The 12,180-nt window shown below is 36.9% G+C and overlaps 1 protein-coding gene across 1 annotated transcript; it reads right to left on the bottom strand.

The window, feature by feature from the left end:
- Positions 1-465: 465 nt before the first annotated feature.
- On the bottom strand, positions 466-1,395 carry LOC131395717 (olfactory receptor 4P4-like). Its single transcript, XM_058527558.1, has one exon. The coding sequence runs from the start codon at positions 1,393-1,395 to the stop codon at positions 466-468; it is 930 nt and encodes a 309-aa protein (XP_058383541.1).
- Positions 1,396-12,180: the final 10,785 nt, after the last annotated feature.

Here is a 12,180-nt window from a genome sequence, read left to right as displayed (position 1 = left end):
CAGAGATAAAAACTTACAGAGTCAGTGTGGCATCCATTTCTCCCTGACCCCAAAGTCTATCATTGTAACACCATACTTTCCTCCAGTGTAGAGACTTCTCAGACTAGCTAGTTAGACTCAGACCAATTTGGAAGATTCTGATAAACAAGTGAGAAGGTTGGGTTTTATATCAATGAAAATAAGGTTCCATATCAATTTTTGGAGAGGGCAGTGATATGATCAGAGATGTGCTTTCCAAGGACATTTCTTGCATTCCTCAAATCGACGTAGTCACACCTGGAACTAGTTGGACACTTTCAAGTGCAGATTGCATTCTGCATCACAGTGACTTGCTTCTTTGGCTCATATATTGTCAGAGGTCATTTACTCCAACTCCCCAAAGAAAGATTATACATTTTCTATAACATCTCAAATGATAAATGCTCTTGGGACACAGGACTGAAAGCACAATGGATATCATCTTAGTTATTTTAATGTTGAATGTGCCATTTGAGACCATACCTTCTGCATGGTGATTTTCCTCTCCTCATTTCTCAGAGTATAGATGAGAGGATTCAACATGGGAGCAATCACAGTGTAAAATACAGAGATTTCCTTATCCTTGTTCTCACTCCCAGCAGGTAGAACGTAAGTATAGATACAGGGCACAAAGAATAAAACTACAACCATTATATGAGAACTACAGGTTGAGAGAGCTTTGCGTCGTCCTGCAGAGGAGTGTGTCCTAAGATTATATAATATGAGTACATAAGAAGCTACTAGGACAAAAAAAATGACAACCACTACCATCCCTGAATTAGCAATCACTAAGATACTAACAATGTGAATATCCTTGCACACCATTTTCAAAAGAGGCTTCACATCACATATGTAGTGATCGATCTGATTAGGACCACAGAAAGGCAAACTGAGTACCATGAGCAGCAAAGCAATAGAGTGCCAAAACCCCACAACCCAGGCCACAATAATCAGCATGTTACACCTCTGCCAGTTCATGACGACCATGTACTGCAGGGGCTTGACAATGGCAACATAGCGGTCAAAGGCCGTGGACACCAAGATGAATATTTCCACACCCGCTAGTAAGTGGGCAGTGAAGAGCTGGGTCATACAGTTTTTATAGGAAATATGTTTTCTTGCTGCCGCTAAGTCCCTGATCAGCCGGGGGACCACAGTGGAGGTGTAGCAGAGGTCCATGAGGGAAAGGTGGCAGAGAAAGTAGTACATTGGTTGTTGGATTAGATGGCTGCAGGTGATCGTGAGTAAGATGATGAAGTTCCCCATTAAGATGGCCAGGTAACAGAGCAGGAACAAGAAAAAGAACAGTAGCTCTATTTCCTTATTTCCCCACAGCCTCACGAAAACAAATTCTGTGACATTGTTCTGATTTTCCATGAGGTTAAGTTGAATTCCTAGTACACAGCAGAAACTCAATTCATCTGAAATGGACAGAACATAATACATCTTTAGTAACACTTTTTAAGTTTTGGAGAGATTTACACATAAAAAAAAGATGTAGGTCATACAAGATTTATTACAGACAATCTTTTAAATACTTTTTAGATTACGGCCATCATTATATATCAAATGATATTTAAAAAGAACATATATTATGTCTAGAACTTTTGTAAATATTTTGCATGTATTTAACTTACACCAATCCAATAATACTATTCTGGTACTCATTTTAGAGATGGGGAACAAAAAATAGGAGGGTTCAGTTAATTACACCAATTCTTTCATATATTAAGTAGCAACCTAGGACGAAACTGCATCTGATGCCAGATTTCATGCTTTTATGAGCTATGTAACATTATCTGCTGACCAAATGAAATTCCAATTCTTGTTCACCTGTATAAAAGATATGAGATCTTTCTCCATCCCTGCCATAACTGCCTGTATAACTTAAAGCAAGTCCCTCCCCATCTCTATGCTACCTATCATTTATGTATAAAGTTTTAATAACAAACATTCTATACACCCAGTGAAACTAAATATTTATTCTTGAAGTAAAAGTAAATAAAGGTTCTGAATCATAGCAGAGCATAGCTGAATTAGTTGAAGATAGTTTCAGTGACTCTCCTTCTTAGTATGTGTGATCTTAGTATGTGTGATCGGAACATGGAGAGGCTGGACATAGGGAACTGGAGGCACAATGCTGGGCAGCTGAATACAGGAACACAGGTTATTATTAAATAAAACCTTCTCCTTTTTGCTAATTATTCTAAAGGTACATTTTAGAGGTCACTGTTGAAACGTTAGAAACACTTTAGAGAGCTAGTTATCTTCTGTTGACATGATGAAGAACTCAGTGTCATTGAAGAACAACCTGCTTATTTCAACTCACACTTAGAACAGTGCTGCCATCTTGACGCAGTATACCTAGGAGCAGAGAGTGAGTATGTTGAAACCATCACCTTTTACCCGTAACCAAATGCCAAATAACTCCACAGCAAAATCATGTCTTTTTAATTAAAGATTGTTAATTTCAATGAGTTGTTTCAATAGAACCAGTGGGGGAACAATATGATGTAGTGGGCAGATCCCTCATCTAATGATCATGACGAGGAGCATCCAGTCTCATATGTCCTGTTTTTTCTTGTTAGCATTGAGTAGTTCATCCTCTCTGAGCCTCCTTCTTCAACTAGTAAGTAGAACTAATAACATTGGGTCTATTTGTGCCAAGAGTAAAATAAATGAAGTTCATGCAAAGAATATTCAATATAAAGAACTTTTGATTCAAATTGACAACTCCATGGAAGAGTACTTCCACAAATGTTTGGAGAGGAACACACTGTAGTATAAGAAAATAGATAGCAGCATTTTCATCAATCAATTGGTTTTATCTGTCGATTTTTATATTCTACAGAAGAGAATCAATTGAAGAATCCATTAGACTACATTAAGTTTAAGGAAGAAGCATGAGTGTTGGTGTAAGTTTATACTGGGTTCAAAGCAGAGTTTAGCAAAGTACTTTTTAACGTACATATTGAGAATATCCAAACCTAGTTTTTATTTATGTGGAAGAATCTGATCAAAGATGTAAAGAAATCTAAAGATAACTTTAAAATCATAGTACAAACTGTAGAAAAATTAGAGAATCAAAACTTAGAAAGTATAACTTTTGGTTTAGAATGTTTCCTGAACATTGGTGCAAGCCTCAGCATCTCTTAACATTTGGGCCAGTGCTGCCTAAATTACAATGATTGAATGTCAGTTGGGAAAATACAGACTAACACAGAAAAGATCCTTCAAAGCAGTGCCCATAGACTCTCTACTAGAAATCCTGGGAACAAGCTACTTCATACAGACATGTCCCCCAGTCCCATCCTCAGATCATTTTACTTCTGGTCTCCTTTTAATCCATAAAATCTCCCTGAGATTCTTTCCTTTCTTTCTCTCCCTGTTCTCTCTCTCCCTGTCCTCTCTCTCACCCTCTCTCTCTCTGTCTCCACACACACACACACACACACACACACACACACACACACAAACCCTACCCATATATATATTTAGATACACAGGGATTTTGGGGTGAAGAATATTGAGTCCACCTTATCACATACCTTTCAGTTGAATAGTGTCTCACAAAAATCTCTCCTTTAAGCTTTACATTCTTTGAGAAAAATCTCTGTGAGGAATTGTTTGCAAAGGCATGTCAAGTACAGTTTGAAAGAAAAAAAACGTTGAAGTAAGATTCTTGGGAAGTGGGATTTATGACTAAAGAATTGAGAGTACATGGATAGTGTAAAAAAGTAAAAATCCATTACGGGCAATTCGAAATGATTTTTCTGTTTCTTTAACTATCACATGTACAGTAAAGAAAAATTTTGAAATTGAAAGTTATGGCCTTCATTACTTGAAGTATTTAGAGTAAAATGTTTAGATACCATTTATAAGTAATTATATGTTCTAGGCAGTATACTAAATACTTTTCACTTGCCAACCATTTAATCCTCACTATGACCTGATGAAGTATATATTATTATATTATTGTCCCTGTTTTGCAAAGAAGGAAAGTAGAACCCAAGATTACACAAGTTCTAAGAAAAAATCTGTATCTAAACATTTTCTGTATGATTTGGAAGCCCATACGTTTTTCATTATTTTTAAATGTCTTCTCACAAATACAAATAAAGGCTTAAAATCTTCCATTTGCCCTCAAATTATTATCCAGATTTTCCTGAATGCCCTCTCTTGAAAATAACCAACAAGAAAATTAATCTGGAAGAATTCAAGTTAAAATTTGGAATTACTGAAGTCAAAATTTTATATAAAATAGTTGTTCAAAATTCCACTTATTTTATCGCAATTTAAATACATATACATATAACTAATCATAATGCTCCCTTCTGTAAGATTTTACATTTCTTTGGAATGTCAGGTGATCCTTCAGGCTGGTTCCTTTTATTTTTCGGAGACTGTGCTATGAAACAGAAAATAGATGTGGAACGCCTCTGACCCCACCATGATTCTTCCATGCAAAAGAACCTGCTGGGAATACTTTGAATTAAAATCATATGGTATTTTGCTAACTCCATCTGACTTATTTTGCTTGCCATAATATCATCCAAGTCCATCAATGTTGTTGCAAGTGGAAAGATTTCATCTTTTTTATGGCTAAGTAGTAGTCCATTGTATATTTATATATATATACCACATCTTCCTTATCCATTGATCTGTTGATGGGCATTTAGGTTGTTTCCAAGTTTTGGCTATTGTGAATAGTGCTGCAATGAACATAGGAGCACATATATCTTTTGGAATTAGTGTTTTCATGTTCTTTGGATAAAGACCCAGAAGTGAAATACCTGGGTCATATGGTAGTTTTACTTTCAATTTTTTAAGGAATCTCCATACTGTTTTCCATAGTGGCTGCACCAGTTTACATTTCCACCAGCAGTCTGTTAGCTTTTCTCCACATCCTCCCCAACACTTTTCATTTCTTGTCTTTTTAATAATAGCCATTCTGACAGGCGTGAAGTGATATCTCATTGTGGTTTTGTTTTGCGTCTCCCTAATAATTATTGATGTGGAGCATCTTTTTATATGCCTGTTGGCCATCTATACGTCTTCTTCGGAAAAATGTCTGTTTAGATCCTCTGTCCATCTTTTAATTGAGTTTTTTTTTGTTGTTCTTCAGTTGTATGAGTTCCTTATATTTTTTGAATATTAATCTCTTATTAGATATGTGATTTACAAATATCTTCTCTCAATTGGTAGGTTGTCTTTTTTTGTTGGTGGTGGTTTGTTTCCTTGCTAAGACTGATGTCAAAGAGCATACTGTCTATGTTTTCCTCTAGGAGTTTTATGGTTTCAGGTCTTACATTCAAGTCTTTCTTTAATCCATTTTACATTAAGTTTTTTACATGGTGTAAGATAGTGGTCTAGTTTAATTCTTTTGCATGTGGCTTCCCAGTTTTCTCAATCCCATTTATTTTATTTTTATTATTATTTTTTTGGTGAGGAAAATTGGCCCTGAGCTAACATCTGTTGCCAATCTTCCTCTTTTTGCTTGAGGAATATTGTCCCTGAGTTAACATATCTGTGCCAATCCTCCTTTATTTTGTACGTGGGATGCTGCCACAGCATGGCTTGATGAGCGGTGTGTAGGTCTGCACCTGGGATCAGAACCAGTGAACCCCAGGCCGCCAAAGCGGAGCACACAAGCTTAACCACTAGGCTACCAGGCTGGCCCCATCAATCTCATTTATTGAAAAATATTTTTTTCTCCATTGTATATTTCTGGCTCCTTTGTCAAATACTAGCTATATATAAATGTTTTCATTTATTTCTGGGCTCTCAATTCTGTTCCATGGGTCTGTGTGTCTGTTTTTCTGGCCACACCATGCTGTTTTGATTACTAAAGCTTTGTGGTACACTTTAAAATCAAGGAGCGTGATGCCTTCAGTTTTGTCCTTTCTTTCTCAGGATTGCTTTAGGTCACCATATTTTAAAGAAGTGATATTATACAAAACTCTGAGCACAATAAAAGTTATGTCTAGATCTAGAAATAGATACAGATAGATATAGATATAGATATACACACATATACAATTTTTGAAAATTAAAACTATACCCTGCTAAATATCTAATTTAAGAAATAAATCATACCAGAAAATTTTAAAACCTATAATTGAACTAAAAGGAACATACTATATGTCAAAGATTATAGCATGCAGCAATAGTGGTGTTTTTAAAAAAATTCCAATCTTTACATTAGGAAAAAAGAAAAACTGAAAAGGATTCTATGTTTAGAAGACAAGACAGTTTAGAGAACCAGGAAGAAAAGAAATTGGGAAAATCATAGTAGAAATTAATGGGGAAAAAATGTACAAAGAAAAGAGGAACAAAATCAAAATTTGGATCTTTGAAATAAGCCTTATCAGAATAGTTGAACTTTGAGAAATATGGATCAAAAAAAGAAGAAAGGCAAATAAATAATACTAATGAGGGCATATATAACTACAGATTAAAAAGGAGATTAAAGAACTATAAAATATCAACAATTAAAAGCCAGTAATTTTGGGGCCGGCCCGGTGGCGCAAGCGGTTAAGTGCGCGCGCTCCGCTGCGGCGGCCTGGGGTTCGCTGGTTCGGATCCCGGGCGCGCACCGACGCACTGCTTGGCAAGCCATGCTGTGGCGGCGTCCCATATAAAGTGGAGGAAGACGGGCACAGATGTTAGCCCAGGGCCGTCTTCCTCAGCAAAAAAAAAAAAAAAGAGGAGGATTGGCGGATGTTAGCACAGGGCTGATCTCCTCACAAAAAAAAAAAAAAAAAAAAAGCCAGTAATTTTGAAAATGCAGACAAAAAGGTGTTTCTAGAAAAAATTATTACGAAAAGTGACTCAAGAAGAATTATAAAACCTGTCTAGTCTATAACTAGTAAGAAAAATGATTAATTAAAGATAATTCCATTAGAGAAATACCAGACCAGAAGGATTTACAAAATTTTACTATATTTTTCCAAAATAGATAATCCTATTCTCATACAAAATCTTCCATTGAAGAATAAAAAACAAACTATCATTTCTTTCTTTTGCAAGACTATTGTTACAAGGAAATACAATTAATTACTGATCCTTTTGCCTCAAAAGTTGAGACTGTAAAAAAAAATTGAGACAACAAAATATTAACAAACTTACTCTAACTTTCTACAAAAGTTAATGGTCCATTACCAAGTCAAATTTATCCCAGATATTCTAGAACTGTTTATTATTATAATCTTGGTAAATATACTTATAAAATTAGAAATTAAAAGGAAAACTAAGTAATTATTTTAATATATCTATAAAAATATGTAATAAACTTAAATGCTTATCATATTAAGTGATTAACATATTAAAACTCTCAAGTATATTAATAATATTAAGGAAGTTGCATAACACTGAAACATAATATTTATTAAAAATCCTACATAAAACACTAACCAAAAGGGATTAAGTTATACACATTCCCTTTAAAATCAAAAACGAGAGAAAGATATTCATTCCTATCACTACTTTCATTCAACATTGTGATACAGGTCTTCATCAGCACAATAAGACAAAAATCTGATACATAAGAAATGGAAAAGAGGAAACAGACTGACATTATTTGTGGATGAAATGCTCATTCACATAGAAAATCCAAAACTTTTGTAGATTTTATTAGAAATAGTATAGCAGCATAGTCTCTGATATAAGATTAATGTACAAAATTCACTTACAATTGTGTATGCCGTCAACAAACAATAAGAAATGCAATTAAAATAGGCACAATTTACAGTATTATTAGAGAATAGAATATCAAGTAACTAACATTTTTGATAATTTTCTATGTAGTATTCCATTGTTTGGCTATGCCACAATTTGCTTACTCGTTTGCCTATTGGTAGAGTTTTGGATTATTTACAGATTTTGGCTGTAACAAATAAAGCTGTTATTAATGTTCATGTATAAGTCTTTGTATATACATAAGCTTTTATTATTCTTTGGTAAATACCTAAAAATGGAAAGTCTGGGTCATATGGTAGGTATGTGTTTAGCTATTTAAATTACTGCTAAACTGTTTCCCAAAGTTTCAGGATTATGGAACCTTATCAAGAAGCTACAACAGCCAGGGAAATGCTTAGTGAAGAAATAAGTTAATAAATTTTGGAAAGAGAACATTGTGGCATTTTAACTTACCGTTTCCCAAGTCCGAGCTCAATGGCAGCAATGGATGGTGGCCCACATTCCTCATGTACCTTGCTGGTGCCAGAGTGAACAATGCAGACCTTGATCTCAAAGAATTGTGATTGTGTGTTTTGAATTTTATGGTGACTCCCTGAAGAATTGCCTCACTCGCTTGACTTTGCTTCATGTGGCTTGGAAATTTCTCTGCTAGAATGACTTCCAGGGAAGTTTTTACCAAAATCACTTAAAGGCAAATATACTGACCACAAGGGCCTGATGCAAAGGATAAGATAAGGAAGGGGTAGAGAGATTGAAAAACCTCGGAAGAATGTGGCTGAGGGAGGAGATAAGGGGCAGGAAAAAGGCTTTGAAAAACTCCTGTGTATACCAGGGAATCTAGAACACCATGCGTATCACCAGGGCTGGATACATGTTCAGAAAAGTTCAAGACACTAAATTTTCATCACCCACTGACCTTTAGGCTCTGTGAAAGCAGGAAGTGAAGGCTAAGGCGGAGTCTCTTAGAAGAAAGCATTAGGTAAAATTCATGACCTTGGATTAGGCTGTGGTTTCTTAAATACGTCAACAAAAGCACAAGGAAAAAACAGAGATAAATTGGACTCTAACAAAATTAAAAACTCTTGTGCATCAAAGTATACTCTTAAGAAAGTAAAAGTAAACCCACAGACTGGGATAAAATATTTGCAAACCATATATCCAATAAGCGTCTTGCATTGAGAACATGTAAAGAACACTCACAACTGAACAAAGAGTCAAACAACTAATTAAAAAATGTGTAAGGATTTGAATAGACATTTCTCCAAATAAGATATACAAATGGCTAACAAACATATGAAACTATACTTAACATCGGTAGTCATTAGGGAAATGCAAATCAAAACAAAATGAGAAACCACTTCACATCCACTGGATGGCCATAATACAAAAAAGCAAAAGAAATTCTCAAGTTTTGGCACAATATGGTGCAACTGGAAAACATGGACATTGGTGATGGGATTGTAAAATGATGTAGAACTGGGAGTAAACAGTTGCAATTCCTTAAAAGATTAAACATAGTATCACCACATGACCCAGCAATTCCTCGCCTATATATATATATGTAAAATATGTAAACAGATGTTCAAACAAACTTGTATGCAAATGTTCCCAGCAGCAGTATTCCATAATAGTCCAAACGACACAAATTTCTGCCAACTGATGAATGGATAACAAATTTGTGGTATACCCATAGAGTAGACTATTATTCCATCATAAAAAGGAATAAAGTACTTTACACGTGTTACAACATGGATGAACCATGAAAACACGCTTAGTGAAATAAGTGTCTAAAGACAACACGTTGTTTGGTAATATGTATATTAAATGTCCAGAAAAGTAAATCCATATGAATAGAAAACAGATTAGTGGTTTCAGATGCTAGGGAGAGGGGGAAATGGTAATTGACTGCTTCCTTGGAGTGGGGTGATGAAAATGTTCTAAAATTAGATATTTACAATGATTTCACAATATGTAAAAGCTCCAAAAGCCAATAGACTGTACATTTTAAATTGTTAAAATGATAAATTTTACATTATGTGAATTTTACCTCAATTAAAGAAAGAATTCAGACAACAAACTAAAAACTTTTTGAAATAAATAAAATGGAATTCACAACATATTTGAATAACTCAGAAGCAATGAAAGTCTTCATAGGGAATTTGGATATATGTACATAGTCTAAAAAGAAATATTTAGGGGCTGGCCTGGTGGCGTAATGGTTACGTTCACACGCTCCACTTTGGCTGCCCAGGATTCATGGGTTCAGATCCTGGATGTAGACCTATGCACCACTCATCAAGCCCATTCTGTGGCGGCATGCGGCATAGAAAATGGAGGAAGACTGGAACAGATGTAGCTCAGAGACAATCTTCCTCAAGCAAAAAGAGGAACATTGACAACAGATGTTAGCTCATGGCCAGTCTTCCTAAGAACAGCAAAAAAAAAATCAAAGAAACATTTAAAATCAATTACCAAAGGCTTTGACCAATAGATCTAGAAAAATAAAAGAACATTAAGCAGAAAGTAAATAAAAGACAGGAAATAATAAAGATAAGAAAAGAAATCAGTGAATTAGAAAATAAAAAATCAATGGAAAAATCAATGAAACAAAAAGTTGATTCTTTGAAAAGATCAACAAAACTGATAAAGTCTTTGCTAAAATAATGAGGAGAGGGAGAGAGAGGAAATACAGGAGAGGGGAAAAGAGAGAAAAAATAGACAAACTCCTCATACCAAGAATGAAATAGCTACAGCATAACAGTTTCTACAGACATTAGCAGGATAGTAGGAAATACTATGAACAAATTAAATTCAATAAATTTAAGAACTTAAAAACCAATATTTTCATGAGTGACATTAGCATCATGACTGAGTGAGTCATCCTCTTTGTCTCTCCCCTCTAAGTTACAACCAGTCAGACATCCAGTAACCAAAAGTGGACTCCCTGTGCACCAGAACACCGGAGTGATCCATGCATCTACACACCTGACGGTGGGCAGACTGGACTTCTAGGGGGCAATAGAATAAGGGGAGTAGACCCCCTCCCTCCCTCAGTGGTGGTAACCAAAAATGCAGATCCTCAAACTAGCACACATACCAGTGACCACAGGTTGCAAGGGCAAACACTGCACTCATGGCTTGGCCTCTGCCCCCTTTAGTGGTGGCAAGTGGCACACGTGTCCTGAGGCTCCAGGACACAGAGTGGTGCCAGCGACCCTGTCTCTGGCAGTGGTGCTGGTATTTCCAGCAGTGAGGACAACATTCAAGATGTGAATTTCCCTGATGGGGGCAGAGTGCCCTGATCTGAGGTTTCAGAGCACACCACCAGTGTATGCCAGTGCCAGTAACCAGAAGCTGTGGCTCCTGCCCCCCAATGGTGGTGAGTGATACACACATTCTGATGCTTCAGGACACATAGTGATGTCAGTGACCCAGCCCCCTCCTCCGCCCCTGGCAGTGGCATTGGTCTCTCCAGCAGTGGGGACAACCACCAAAATGTGAATTTCTCAAGCAGTAGAAGTGTGCCCTGACATGAAGTCTCAAAAACCACACCAGCACACACCAGTGACCAGAGACTACAGGAGCAGCAACAACACTTACAGATTAGCCCCTTCTCATCCCCCAGCAGCGACAAGTGGCACCTGAGGTTTCAGGAACCACAGCAGAATCTGAGACTCAGCCCCAGTGGTGACACCCATGACACTAGCTCTACCAGCAGCAGGGGCTACATACAAGAACCTGGATCCATGACAGCAAGAGCAACACCCGTGAACCCAGCAACCCTGGCCGTGGTGCTGCCAGCACCCCAATATAACCCAGGAGCAACAGACAGTTGGAGCATAGGGCAACAGCACGTGAGACCATGGAGACCCCACAGAGAGCAAGTGTTGGAACATGAGACCCAGGCAACCCCAGAAGCAGCAGAAGTGCTTGCAGCCAGGTGACCCTACTGGCAACACCTGAGACTGCAATGACATCAAAAGCAGCAAGGCACCAGCAACCACAGAGGCACAAGTGGCACAAGGAGGGCATTGATGATGCCTCCGGCAGAGTTAATGGAAGGTGGAAAGCGCAGGCACTCAAATACAACCAGAAGCAGCTCAGAACCAAAGCAGCCAAAGCCAAACCCAAATAAGAAAGGTGGTTACTACCACAAATGCACCAGCAGAGGATCAATTCAACAAGTACCATGAAGAACTACAGTAACACAGCAGAACAGAAGGAGAAGGACAACTCTCCAGAACCTGAAGTCACAGAAGATTACAATCTAACTGACAGAGAATTCAAAATAGCTGTCCTGAAGAAACCCAATGAGTAATAAGGAAACTCAGAAAGGCAGTTCCACGAGCTCAGGAACAAAATTAATGAACAGAGGGAGTCTTTCACCAAAGAGATGGAAACTAAAAAAAATAATAATAATAATAATAAAGGTAGAAATGCTGGAGATGAAGAACACAATTAATG

The sequence above is a fragment of the Diceros bicornis genome, chromosome 31 (assembly GCF_020826845.1).
Source record: "Diceros bicornis minor isolate mBicDic1 chromosome 31, mDicBic1.mat.cur, whole genome shotgun sequence".
NCBI lineage: Eukaryota > Metazoa > Chordata > Mammalia > Perissodactyla > Rhinocerotidae > Diceros > Diceros bicornis.
The sequence above is the reverse complement of the archived record's forward strand: the minus strand, read 5'-3'. Positions and strand labels throughout refer to the sequence as shown.

Bases quoted from the DNA above. Each gene is read 5' to 3' on its own strand.
- LOC131395717 (XM_058527558.1), bottom strand. From the start codon at position 1,395: ATGGAAAATCAGAACAATGTCACAGAATTTGTTTTCGTGAGGCTGTGG.